The sequence below is a fragment of the Rhinoderma darwinii genome, chromosome 4 (genome assembly GCF_050947455.1).
Source record: "Rhinoderma darwinii isolate aRhiDar2 chromosome 4, aRhiDar2.hap1, whole genome shotgun sequence".
NCBI lineage: Eukaryota > Metazoa > Chordata > Amphibia > Anura > Rhinodermatidae > Rhinoderma > Rhinoderma darwinii.
The window spans coordinates 95,100,160-95,114,324 of record NC_134690.1 but is presented as its reverse complement, the minus strand read 5'-3'; the positions used below and the strand labels follow the sequence as shown (position 1 = coordinate 95,114,324).

The 14,165-nt window shown below is 48.3% G+C and overlaps 1 protein-coding gene across 1 annotated transcript in view; it reads right to left on the bottom strand.

Moving 5' to 3' along the window:
• Positions 1-14,165, bottom strand: part of MYO7B (myosin VIIB) — a 166,389-nt gene that overhangs the window by 65,536 nt on the left and 86,688 nt on the right. The window contains exon 15 of the mRNA XM_075863636.1: positions 7,913-8,050. Within this exon, the coding sequence (XP_075719751.1) occupies positions 7,913-8,050 (138 nt within the window). The remainder of the gene's footprint in view (positions 1-7,912; positions 8,051-14,165) is intronic.

Genomic DNA, 14,165 nt, shown 5'->3' with positions numbered 1-14,165 from the left:
TTCTACTTTAATATTGAACACACACACTTACAAAGAGACATAAACACACACACACAAATATATTGTCACGAGGCAGGATGTGGACCCACTGGGCCGTTCTGCGTAGCGGGATGGCAGCTGGCCAAACAGGTATGGTACAAAGTCTATAGTCCAGAAAAGGGTGCCTGAGGCAATGTAGACAGCAGCAAGGCAGGCTCGGCTGGGACCAGGCGGCTGGTAGGCGTCAGGCGTGGAGCAGCAGAACAGGCATGGAGATGAAGCACAACACGACAACAGCTCAGCACGGCAGTAGACCAGCATGGTACAGATAGCATGGAAAACAGGATACAGGTACAGGGAACACTGGGAAGCTGGAAGACACTTAGGAGACCTTTCGCAAGACAGACTAAGGGAAACAACAACACTCAGGCATAGAAGCAGGGGGCTGGACCCCTCTTATAGTCCAGGGTACTCACGGTTCAAAGTTCATCACAAGTTCCGGTGGGCGCGCTGCTCGTTTAAGAGTGGGCACGAGCGTGCGCGCGCACCCTACGGGATCCGGCTGAGGTGCATGGACACCAGCGCTGGCGTCTCCTGAGGAGGAGGCTGGGGCCAGCGCTTGCCGACTAGTGGCTGGGGCTGTCAGGGGGAGGTTGGAGCTGATGGCCCGCAGCCACAGACATTACAGTATCCCCCCTCTTATGCCCCCTCTTCTTGGGACCAGAGCAAGAGAGAAACCTTTTCAGAAGAGTAGGGGAATTGAGATTCTCCTCTGGCTCCCAGTACCTCTCTTCGGGACCAAACCCCCTCCAATCCACCAAATAAAAAGTTTTTCCTCGCACTCTCTTGGTGTCCAAGATCTCCTTTACCTCAAAGGTGTCCGAAGGGCCGCTGGAGGCAACCGCAGGGCTGAGAGTCTTGGAATAGCGGTTCAGAATCACCGGTTTCAGGAGGGAGACATGGAAGGAGTTGGGAATCCTGATGGTTGGAGGCAGCCGAAGCTTGTAGGCGACAGGGTTACTCTGTTGCAGGATCTCGAATGATCCGAGGAACCTGGGAGCAAATTTACAGGATGGCACCCTCAGCCGGATATTCTTTGAGGACAACCAGACTCTCGTACCTGTAAGAAACTGAGGAGGATCCCGTCTTCTAGTATCTGCTTTTTCTCTTCATGCGATCCACCGCCAGCAGAATAGAAGATTGGGTCTGTTGCCATATTTGCAGATAGTCCCTAAAGGTCGAGTCAGCTGCAGGCACGTGGGACATAGTAGAGACAGGAAGAGGTATTCGAGGATGTTGGCCATAGACTATGAAGAACGGGCTGGAGGTGGTGGACTCACTAGTATGGTTATTATAGGAGAATTCTGCCCACGGGAGCAGCTGCACCCAGTCATCATGTCGTCTGGAAACGAAGTGCCGCAGATAGTTCTCCATAATTTTTTTAATCCTCCCGACTTGCCCATTGGACTGGGGATGATAGGCCGAAGAGAAGTCCAACTTTAAACCAAGGAGACCGCAGAGTGCTCTCCAAAACTTCGAAGTGAACTGTACCCCTCGATCCGAAACAATATGCAGGGGCAAGCCGTGCAGACGGAAGATGTGTTGTATGAAGAGGTCAGCCTGTCGAGCAGCAGAAGGCAGGCCAGTCAGGGGAACAAAGTGAGCCATTTTAGAGAATAGATCCACCACAACCCAGATCACACTGCAACCCGCAGAGAGAGGAAGATCCGTGACAAAGTCCATTGCAACATACTGCCAGCGGGCATCAGGCACAGGCAGTGGTTGGAGCAGGCCAGCTGGTCTGGAGTGGGCAATTTTATTAGCTGCGCATACCGTGCATGAGGAGACGAAGTCCCTGACGTCTTTGGGCAGCGTGGGCCACCAGAACTGATGGGCGATTAGGTCTTGGGTCTTACGAGTCCCCGTGTGACCTGCCAGCTTGGAGCTGTGACTCCAGCGAAGGATTCTTCCTCTGTCAGCCAGACGTACAAAAGTTCTTCCTGGAGGAATGTCTCTAACCTGCAGAGGGTTCACGGAGAAGATGCAGGAAGGATCAATAATATTCTGTGGAGACTCCACAGTGTCCTCTATTTTGAATGACCTGTCTAGGTCATTCAAAAGGCATCGGCCCTCACATTCTTGTCTGCAGGTCGGTAGTGGAGTTCGAACCGGAATCGAGCAAAGAATAACGACCACCCGGCTTGACGAGGATTCAACCGTTGAGCCGTCTTTAAATAGGTCAGAGTTTTGTGATCCGTGAAGACCAGTATAGGGTGGACTGCGCCTTCCAGTAGGTGTCTCCACTCCTGCAAAGCCAGCTTAATGGCCAGTAACTCCCGATCCCCAATCGAGTAGTTGCGCTCTGCGGAAAAAAACAGTTTGGAATAGTAGCCACATACCACAGTCTTGCCTTGAGAACCTCTCTGGAACAACAGTACGCCAGCACAAACAGACGAAGCGTCCACCTCTAAAGAAAACTGTAGGGACACATCAGGATGAAGAATAGAGGCTGATGTGAAGGCTTTTTCAAGGTCTCAAATGCGGCTTCAGCCTCCGGAGTCCAAATTTTGGCATTCATACTCTTCTTTGTGAGTTAAGAGATGGGGGCTGTCAATAACGAGAAGTTGGGGATGAACAGCCGGTAGAAGTTGGCGAATCCCAGGAAGCGTTGTATGGCCCTTAAGCCCTGAGGGGGGGGGGGGTGGCCATTCCAGGACAGACTTTACCTTCTCAGGGTCCATTTTGAAACCCTGATCGGAGATTATGTAGCCCAGGAAGGGAAGGGATTTTTTTTTTCAAACATGCACTTCTCCAGCTTGGCGTAAAGATGATTCTCCCTCAAACGAAGCAACACCTGGCGGACATGACTCTGATGAGTTACTGGATCTGGGGAAAAAATCAATATGTCATCAAGGTAGACTACTACACAAACATAGAGGAGGTCACGGAAAATGTCATTCACAAACTCCTGGAACACCGCGGGGGCGTTATATATGTCGAAGGGCATCACTAGGTATTCATAGTGCCCATCACGAGTATTAAATGAGGTCTTCCACTCGTCCCCGTGACGAATCCGAATCAGGTTGTAGCTCCCCCCCCTGTAAGTCCAGCTTAAAAAAAAAAATTGCCCCCCGTATGCGATCGAACAGTTTCCGAAATTAAAGGCAAAGGGTATCTGTTCTTCACCGTGATCCGATTGAGGCCTCGGTAGTCAATGCAGGGACGGAGGGATCCATCCTTCTTCTTGACAAAGAAGAACCCGGCTCCGGCCGGGGATGAAGATTTATGAATGAAGCCCCTCTCCAGATTCTCCTTAATATAGGTCGACATAGACTGAGTCTCTGGCAGGGAGAGAGGGTATACTCTACCGCGAGGAGGGGATAATTCAGGAACCAAGTCAATCGGACAATGTAGGAGAAAGAAGGGAAATGATCCAGCGCTGTGTTAGGATAAAAGGGATACTCCGTTCCCACTTTTATTGATACTAAAATGACTTTAAAATTGAAAGGAGACGCAGTGTCAAGGTGGTTGTGATGCGGGCAGATGCCCGAGCCTACGCTTTTTGAACACCAACAGTGTTCTTATTCATGGCAAAAATACAATAGCCATGTGTGCCTATCTCGTCTACATCCCCCGTCAGTGATTGGGGCGGGATAATACTGAAAACACCTGTAACCAGCAAAAATCGTGGAGCGAGATATAACCCTTTCGGTGCTGAACAGGATCCAGGTAAGTAAAATGTATAGAGTGAAATTCTACTTACATATAATTAGAGGAAAGATGCCAATGATGTGAGTATATTTTAAGTAATAACCTCTGAGCCTCAAATTCATGTAAGGTTTGAGACGCAGGATTGGTGAGCTGGAGGTTTCCTCCTTTTTCTCAATCGGACAATCATAGGCATGATGAGGCGGCAAGGCGGCAAGGTCTTTGCTTCCTTCTTGTCGAAGGCATCAGCGAACTGAGAGAAATACGGAGGCAACCCTGCCAATGACTGATGCAGAGAAGGCTGCGGTGGATGGATATGACCCAGACAGCGGTCGAGACTCTTGGGACCCCACTGGAGAACCTCTCCAGAGTTCCAATCCAGGACTGGGGCGTGCAAACGGAGCCAAGGCAAACCCAGCAGCACAGGGTTGACGGCCTTGGGCAGAACAAACAGGGAGATGAGCTCAGTGTGAAGAGCTCCCACTTGAAGTCTTGATGGCTTGGTCACGGAAAAAACTGGGTCAGGCAAAGGCAGTCCATCTACCGAGGCAACGATTAACGGCCTTTCCAGGCGGACAGTAGGCAACTGTAGAAGATCCACAGGGTCTTGACGGATGAAATTCGCTGCAGAGCCAGAGTCCAGGTAGGCAGAAACCAAATGGAGCCTCTTGCCAGAGACGATGGTCACGGCAATAAACAGTTTGGAAGAGAGTTCACGATTAAAAGCAGTAGCGCCCAGTGTTGTCTCTCCAACCAAACCGAGGCGTTGGGGTTTTTTGGTTTCTGTAGACACAGACGCACAACATGGCCAGCGAGGCCGCAATACAGACAGAGACCAGAGCTACGCCTGCGCTGTTTCTCTTGTATAGAGAATTTTAGGCGATCCACATGCATCGGCACCCCGGGCGTAGCAGTAGATGAGGGGTTGTTGAAAGTTGGGTACCAATCTAGGAAGCCGTCTCTCCTGTTGCATCTCATGAGACCTCTCCTGAGCCTTATATCTACCCGAGTAGCCAACAGAATCAGGTCATCCAAGGCAGGTGGTAGGTCTCGGGCAGCAAGTTCATCTTTGATCCTGGGCGACAGGCCATGCCAGAAGGATGCCAACAAGGCCTCATTGTTACAGGACAGCTCTCCCGCCAGGGTCCGGAACTGGATGGTGTATTCGCCCATGGAGGTGTCCTCTTGGCGAAGGTTGAAGATAGCCGTGGCTTCCAATGAAACACGTCCTGGCTCCTCAAACACAGTACGGAACAACCGTACGAACCCCTGGAAGTCTCGAGTCTCGGGTTCTTGTCGTTCCCAGATTGGGTTCGCCCATGCCGGGGCCTTGCCAGCAAGTAGAAACACGATGAAGGTGATCTTTGTTCCGTCCGACGGAAATGCTCGGGCGTGCAGGGAAAAATGGATATAGCATTGGTTCAGAAATCCCCTGCACGTACTTGCGTCTCCATGGAATCGAGAAGGTAATGGCAGCGAGAACCGGGAATCCGAACTGGAGCCGCCAAGAGAAGTAGCAGGGGGGTCGATCGGGGGAGCTTGTATAGAGGAAATGGAAGCAGCTAGCGCCCCTAGCTGCTGCGCCATGGAGTCCACCGCCACAAGAAGTTGATCCTGTCTTGTTCGGAGATCCTGCGGGTCCGCCTGCATGGCTTGGAAGAGTGACATGTCCTTAAATTTACCAGCGGGGTCCATGGCCTGAGTGTACTGTCACGAGGCGGGTTGTGGACCCACTGGGCCGTACCACGTAGCGGGATGGCAGCTGGCCAAACAGGTATGGTACAAAGTCTATAGTCCAGAAAAGGGGACCTGAGGCAATGTAGACAGCAGCAAGGTAGGCTCGGCTGGGACCAGGCGGCAGGTAGACATCAGGCGTGGAGCAGCAGAACAGGCGTGTAAGGCTGGGTTCACACGTGGCGGAATTTCACTTGAATTCCGCTGCGGACACTCCGCAGCGTTAATCCGCAGCGGAGCCGTTTCTCCATTGACTTCCACTTAAATTTAGAAGTGTTCGTTTAGACGATGCGTAAAATTCCGCTGCGGAGCATAGGCTGCGGAGCGGAATTTGGTGTCCGCAGCATGCTCTGTCTGTTGCGGAGCAGTGGCGGACTGGTTGCAGACTCATGGCGGAATTTCTCCATTGACTTCAATGGAGATTCTAAATTCTGCAATGAAGTCCGCAGCTGTCATGCACATGTTATGTGTGCTGCGGATGCGTCTTGCTTTTTTAACATTACATTTCTTCATTCTGGCTCGACCTATGTATTGCTAGGTCTACAGCCAGACTGAGGAAGTCAATGGGGCTCCCGGAATTACGGGAGCGTTGCTAGGAGACGTCAGTAAATAGTCACTGTCCAGGGTGCTGAAAGAGTTAAGCGATCGGCAGTAACTGTTTCTGCACCCTGGACAGTGACTACCGATCCCAATATACAGCAACCTGTAAAAAAATAGAAGTTCATACTTACCGAGAACTCCCTGCTTCTGTCTCCAGTCCAGCTTCCCAGGATGACGTTTCAGTCTAAGTGACGGCTGCAGCCAATCACAGGCTGCAGCGGTCACATGGACTGCCGCGTCATCCAGGGAGGTAGGGCTGTATGCCGAAAGAGGGACGCGTCACCAAGACAACGGCCGGTAAGTATGAAATTCGTTTACTTTCACTAGGGAAAGTGCTGTCCCTTCTCTCTATCCTGCACTGATAGAGAGAAGGGAAGCACTTTTTCCGCAGTCCGCAGCAGCTAGTCCGCATCAATTTACTGCACATTTTGGGCAGATCCGCAGCCGTAATCCGCAACCCGGATTAGGTGCGGCATTGATGCGGACAGTTGCGGAGGAAATCCGCCACGTGGGGGCATGCCCTAATCAGGAAGTGGCCGGGAGTCAGCGCAAGCACAAAAAGCTAGACTCCGTTCTAGAGATTGGTGCGGGTCCCAGAGGTGGGACCCGCATCTATCTGACATTTATGACATATCCTGTGGATATGTCATGAATGTCCCTCATGGGAAAACCCCTTTAATTTTGCAACATTTCAATTTTTGAATTAGCATGCATGCAAAAATAACAACTTTAAAATTTGTAAAATATACATATGCATGTGCTTGAAATTAGGATCCTGAGCTGAGATCTCAGAGAATGCCACTGCTAGGACACAATTGCCCACATTTACAATGCAGTTTATGCCAGTTTTTGGAGTAAAGACACCAACAAGAAAAACGGCAATTCATGATTTGCAGCAATTTGACATTAAAAATGTTGACTTTTCACGGCCCTGATCAAAAATTGAAAAGTGACGAGAAAATGGGCATGGTCTCCAAGAAGACGTAAATCAATACAGGTGTAGATTTGATTTTCTGACTTTAAGGCCCCATGCACACGACCGTAAAAAATCTTCGTAATTGTGGAGCGTAATACGTAATTACGGACTCTTCCGGTTCTTTTGGCAACGGACACCTTTCCGTATCGCTACGGATAGGTGTCCGTGCCATAGAACTGTGCCGGGAATTATGGAGCATGTCCTACATTTTGATTTTTACAGGCCGCGCTCCCATACTTTGGATGGGAGCACGGCCCGAAAATGAGGCCCGCGGGTGTCGGCGGCCGGCCGTGCCCGCAATTGCAGGCCGTAATTACGGGCACGGCCGCGTGCATGAGGCCTAAGACAATTATAAAAGTGCTAAATTACTTAAGAGGCGTGTGCCTTTTAATAAATTTGTCGCAAATCATTCCAACTCACTTCTTTACTTAGGGCTCATTCAGACACGTGTGTATCATGTCCGTGTGACGGCTGTTAAAACAACGGCCGTCACACGGACTCATGTATTTCAATGGGGCCGTTCACACGGCCGTTGTTTCAACGGAGCATGTGAAGAGTCCGTGAAAAAATGGGACATGTCCTATTTTTTTGCGCTTCATGCATCCCTCCATAGACTCTAGTCTATGGTGGATGCATGATAACGTGCCCCGCACGAGTGCAGCACTAGTGCACCTCGAACGTGAAAAACTGCAGTTTTTCCCGCCTGAGGTTGGCCACGTTCCTGTCAATGTAGCCTTAGACTCAATAACATACACCAGTCTTCGTAAATGTGGGACAATGTGTTTATTTATCTAAGTATATCCATACAGGACCCTAACCAGAACCCCGTGGTACATAAACTTAAATTTCAATTTTACAACACATACATATCCTATGTTGGCTATTTGATTTGGCAATATGTTAGATTACACCTACCAAAGGCTTCTTGAACTCATTCGGTTTGATGCAGCGAACAAAATAAGGTTGACAATTGGCCAAAATTTTCATCAGCTGCTCCAGTGACTGTTTAAATTGTCCTCCAAGAGTGGGTAAGGACTTATTTGTATCTGTGATCTGCAAGTAGAATATAACATGTGAAATTTATTGTAAGGTAGATTGGGGTTCTATTTTGCTTATATTGAACTGTTCATTCTATATAGCCTGAACACCACAGTATTGAGTAGCCAGAAGGATTTGCTTTCTATGGAATTTTTCTCAACCTGGAGTGAGCAATATCCTTTGAGAGGAATCATGCAGGGAAGTGTCTGTCTGGGACTGAGCATAACTAAAAAACATTTCCCAAAAAATAAGTCCTGTGTCTGGTTAAGCACTTATTAGTTATGATCAATACCAGGTAGCTGCTATGCTGTCTGTGACATTGAGTCAGCTGCCTGTCCAGACAAGAGAATGTATACAGTACATGGAGTCTCCATGCAAACTTATGATTTTTAGTCTTTACACAGGAGATAATGCCACCAACAAATGTTTTAAGGCTTAAAATGAAATGACCTATTTAAATAAAAAAAAGGAATGGCATTCAATTTAGGAAATAAATTAATCTCTTCTGCCGAGAAATTATTTTTGAAGCCTGTGTTATTAATCCCTTATGGATTGCAAGCTTGTTGACTCTTAGGGTATGTGCACACGGTAGCAGGCTTTTACGTCTGAAATGACAGACTGTTTTCAGGAGAAAACAGCTGCCTCGTTTCAGACGTAAATGCTCCTCCTCGCATTTTGTGAGGCTTCTCTGACAGCCGTAAATTTTGAGCTGTTCTTCATTGAGTTCAATGAAGAACGGCTCAAATTACGTCTGAAAGAAGTGTCCTGCACTTCTTTTGACGAGGCTGTATTTTTACGCGTCGTTTGACAGCTGTCAAACGACTACGCGTAAATGACAGGTTGTCTGCACAGTACGTCGGCAAACACATTCAAATGAATGGGCATGTTTGCCGACGTATTGTAGCCCTATTTTCAGACGTAAAACGGGGCATAATACGCCTCGTTTACGTCTGAAAATAGGTCGTGTGAACCCAGCCTAATACTTTGCCAAAACCAAATATTTGAATCCTAAAACCTTCCAAGTTGTACTGGGCATATACAGTACATAAATATTCACATTCATGTGGCGCATGCGCGAAGCTCAAGAGACAGGATGCACCTGATGTGAGCTCCGCTCCGGCAGCACAATATAAGCCGTTTTAGCGCTGTTTCTAACAGCTCCTCAGCAGCCAAAGAGTTTCGTAAGGCTCAGTATGACCCGGACCAACAAAACCAAGCTAAGGGGACCGGCGAAACCGGCCCCTTCTCAGACAATCCCGGAGATCTTCCGCACCACGAGTCAATCCATTATGGCCGACCCGGCCGCTACTCAGGTCAGTGAGAGCTCTTCGCCGGCGGCTGCATCCCCGCCGCACTCACCTCCAGAGGTACCAATCCGCACTGACACTGATTATCTGTTCAGGAACATAGCATCTCTGTTCCGAACGGAGCTAGTACAAGCGGTTGCCGAATTTTCCCGCCAAATCCATTAAGTGGGTCAGAGGGTGTCTGACATGGAGACCAGAGCAGATGACATGGCGGACGCACTGGATTCAGATCGAAGGTATATAGATTCCCATGCTGCTCAGTTGGAGGCACTGGAACTTAAATGAGAGGATCTGGAGAACAGGTCTCGGAGAGGGAACCTGAGGGTCAGGGGGCTCCCGGAGGCCATTACAGACCTAGAACCCACTCTTACCACGCTTTTCCGTACCCTTGTGGTTCAAGATGACATTGCTCTATTCAGAATGGATAGAATCCATAGAGCCAAGACACGACCGAGGAACCAAGATTTACCACGTGATGTAATATTGAAATTTCATTATCCAGAGGGTAGAGATAAAGATCTTATGGCAGCACGGAACCGATCACCTTTACCGGGAATGCCACCCTCTGTTCATTTATATGCAGACCTGGCACCCTCCACACTCCAACGTAGGAGGTACATGAGGGAAATTACTCAAGCAAACAGCTTGTGTCCGTTACCGATGGGGCTTTCCATTCTCACTTAACTTTCAGGTGAACAACAGAACCTATGTGGTTAAATCGCCAGCAGAGGGACGAGATGCTCTGCGTTGCGCTGGAATTTCGGCGGTCCCCTCCTCGGCCCTCCCACCTAGACCTCAACGTCCGGCCAGGATTTGGACGACTGGACCGCGAACCTCGAACACTCCTACTAAACAGCACGAACCGCGGGTGAACTGAAGACACATCCTCTGCGGATCATACTATCTTCCGTGGCACTCCGATGAGTATAATATATTATAAGAGTCTCTGTTTTCTATGTATTAAGCCTTACCCAAGCTATATATACTACTCCATGATCCGGAGGTATCTAAGGCTCTGTTTTATCCTCAGGCTTAGTGTTGTCGGCCATCATGTTAGCCTGTTATATGAGACTCTATGTGGCAGAGTTGTGCACCACTTGTTTTTTGTTGTTTGTTTAGGAAGATTGAGCTAACATTTATAAGCATCTATGTGGAACGCACATGTCACTTCTCCACACCTTGCTGTATGCCTAATATCTCTCTTATCTGTATAATTGCCTGGCGGAAGCCTCTTCTATACTCCTATCATGTGTAGAATACTAAGTCACAATGTTAGGGGATTTAACTCCCCGCAGAAGAGGAGAAAAGCATTCCTTTCATATATTAACCCCTGGGCGCACCAGGACGCAACTGTACGTCCATGTGGTCAGTGTCTTAAGGCACAGGGACGTACAGTTACTGCGTGGTTCCCGGTGTATACTGTCGGTGACAGTGTGCACTGGGAACCGGGAGGCCAGCTGTCCCTGACAACTGACACTCCACTGTATGCCGATCAGCGGCTTATTTCCGCTGATTTCGGCAATTAACCCCTTGATAGCGGTGATCGATTGCAATCACCGCATTCAGGGGTTTCTAGCTCATCGGCAGACCTCACGATGAAATCGTGAGGTTTGCAGATGGCTAGCATGGCGATCGGAGGCCAAATAAAAGCCTCGGTGTCTGCCATGTACGGAAGCCTATCAGAATCAGCCTCCTGATAGACTTCCTGTTAGGGATCTGCCAGGTACTACGTCTAGGTATACTCCTGGGATTAATCAATCCACACCTGTGGCCAGACCTGTTAGACTGACACCGTCTCCCACCAACCAGGGTGGCAGGCTCAGGAGTGGGAGAGCCTATCGCGGCCTGGTCAGTCGGAGTTAGCTCCGCCCCCTGTCCTTTATTACCTGTCGTGTTCTCTTCCTCAGTGCTTGTAATTCTTCTGGATTCCTGGCCCCACTGCTGCTTGCTCCAGCCTGCTTCTGCCGTGCTTCTGTCTTGCTGCAGTTCCGCTTTACCTGCTTCGCTTTGCCCCTGGCTTGCTTCCTTCTCCGTGCTCACGTTGGTATACTCCACTTCATCCTGGTCCTGACTATTCGTTCACCGCTCCGTTTCCTCGCGGCGTTCCGTGGGCTACTGCCCCTTCCCTTGCGTGTTCCCTGTTTGTTCTCCCGTGCACTTAGACAGCGTAGGGACCGCCGCCCAGTTGTACCCCGTCGCCTAGGGCGGGTCGTTGCAAGTAGGCAGGGACAGGGCGGTGGGTAGATTAGGGCTCACTTTCCCTTCACCTCCTTCCTGCCATTACATAATTACAAGCCCATACCTAGGAGTCATAGCTACCTGTCATTTACAGTCATAGGCATTATTGTACGCCCCTCTCTTTCCTCGTCTATACGACATTACTTATGGATATAACTTAAGGGGAATTCAGGTTGTCCTCCATATTGGTTGTGTACATTTATTATCTGTTGTTTTTTCAGATTCCAGGAGGTGCACCGACATGGACTTTACAGCCAGGGAAAAGACCTGGCTGACCAAACTCGATTTGGTTTTTAAGGATGATGCCACAGGGGTAGATCCTGACACCAGGGAGAATGTTGCTGCCCTTAAAAACACCTTTAGAACCCTTTTCCACAAACGGGTTAAAACTTGGTGGAATAAGGCCTTTCTGGAAAAATATTTACAACGGGGCCTCCTTCCCAGAGGCCTTCGTATCCAAGTTTTCCCTTCTTTCCCAGTGGACGATGACATGTTTATGTCACGGTGGGAGGATGCTTGCAATATAGCATCCAAAACTTTTATGGAACTCTTGGTCGGTCTAGATAGGAAAGGGCTTGAAACCATAGATGTTGATATCCAATTAATACAAACTCAACTCAAAGACAAAATGAGTAATGAAGATTTTGGAATCTTTTTTCAGTCCCTGGAGCTAGACATGGATAAATGGGAAAAAGAAATACAGGATGTCAAGAAAAGCAAATTTATGCGTGATCAGAATGATGCATCTCTGAACCGTGTATATAGATGGCGCAACCCGAAATCCAAGAATAAAATTATATTTAGAACGTCGTCCATGTCGTCGGGTAATTCTACATCAGAATCCAGTGACACATCACAGGGGATGAGAACACGGAGCACCATGGACCCCAGACGATTTAATGGGAATGGTTACAGAGGTCGTCAAAGACGCAAACAAACTGGACGCCATATGGAACCACGCGGTTCTGGAGCTTATAACAGGCAAAGAAGGGTGGACCCATCAGAAAACCTAATGGACAACCCAAGGCTTAAGGTAATTAACCTATCAGAACATGCTCTATCAAGTATTGATATAGGGGTCCTGTCTAGGGGGATGACATTTGTGCCTGCCTCACAATTCGACACTTTTACAGCAATAAAGGACCTCCATCTATTTGCCAGGAGTCTCATGTTCAAGAGATGGTACCATAGGAGAGATGACAGCTACAATTTTGAGACACCGGAAGAAATTGAGACATTGCGATGTTTGGAACAACTGCTGAACGAACAAGAAGAATTAACAGCAGGTAGGATTCCGATCTCTATACATAAACGTTCTACCAGATTTCCACAATTTGCTACATGCCCTCCTATCGAGCTATTCGTTAAATTGGTGACACAGGATTTGGAAAAAATTCCTGTATCCATCAGACATGACAACCTCTCTATAGTTGAACGCAAGAGTCTCAAAAAATTGAGGAATTTACCGGATATCATATACAAACCGGCAGACAAAGGGGGTAATGTAGTGGTCTGGCCAAGAAACATGTACGAGAAAGAGGCATATCGGCACTTGAAAAATTCTACCTGCTACAAAAAGCTGACATTCAACCCTCTCTCTTCTTTCAGTGCAGCTTTAATGGATATTCTAAGGGAAGCCTCAGATGATGGTATCATCTCCGCTGAATTGAAGGAATGTTTGACCATACAAGAACCTACAATAGCAAGCCTGTACTTGCTACCTAAGATTCACAAGAACCCTAAAGTACCACCTGGACGCCCCATTATTTCGGGAAGGGGAAATTTATGTGATAATCTTAGTAAGTACATAGATGCTATGCTAAAACCATCAGTTGAGACCCTCCCGTCCTATCTGAGGGACTCTGCGGATCTTATTCAAAAATTAGAGGGTATTCATCTTGACCCTGGGATGCTATTAGCCACCTGTGATGTCGAGTCGTTATATACTAACATCAGACACCAGGATGGTTTGTGTGCAGCGGCATACTTCTTGAGAATGACTGACACAGACCCTGCCAAGATTCAATTCATACTAACTATCTTGGAGTTTGTGTTGACTCACAACTTTTTCACCTTTGGAGGTTCCTTCTACCTACAGCTCCAGGGCACTGCAATGGGGGCAGCATGTGCACCATCATATGCCAACTTATTCCTGGGGCTGTGGGAGAGGGATCTCTTTTTGTCTGACCGGATGTCGTCGGTGAGCAAGGTCGTACTTTGGACCAGGTTCATCGACGACATTTTCTTGATATGGCATGGCACAAGGGAGGAATTTTACTCTTTTGTGGCTGAATTGAATTGTAATGAGGTTAACATCAAGTTGACATGGAGAGTAGAAGATCAGGCAATAGATTTTCTGGATGTACTCATCAAACGTGACAATGATGGGTACATACAGACGGATGTCCATAGAAAAGAAACCGCTGTTAATTCATATTTGCATGCATCCTCGTCTCACCCTAGGCATATGATACGGGCTATTCCAACAGGACAATTCCTTCGAATGAAGAGGCTTTGTTCCACCGAAGAGGACTTTGAAAAACAGGCAGCTATTCTGAGACAGCGTTTTCTGGATAGAGGATACA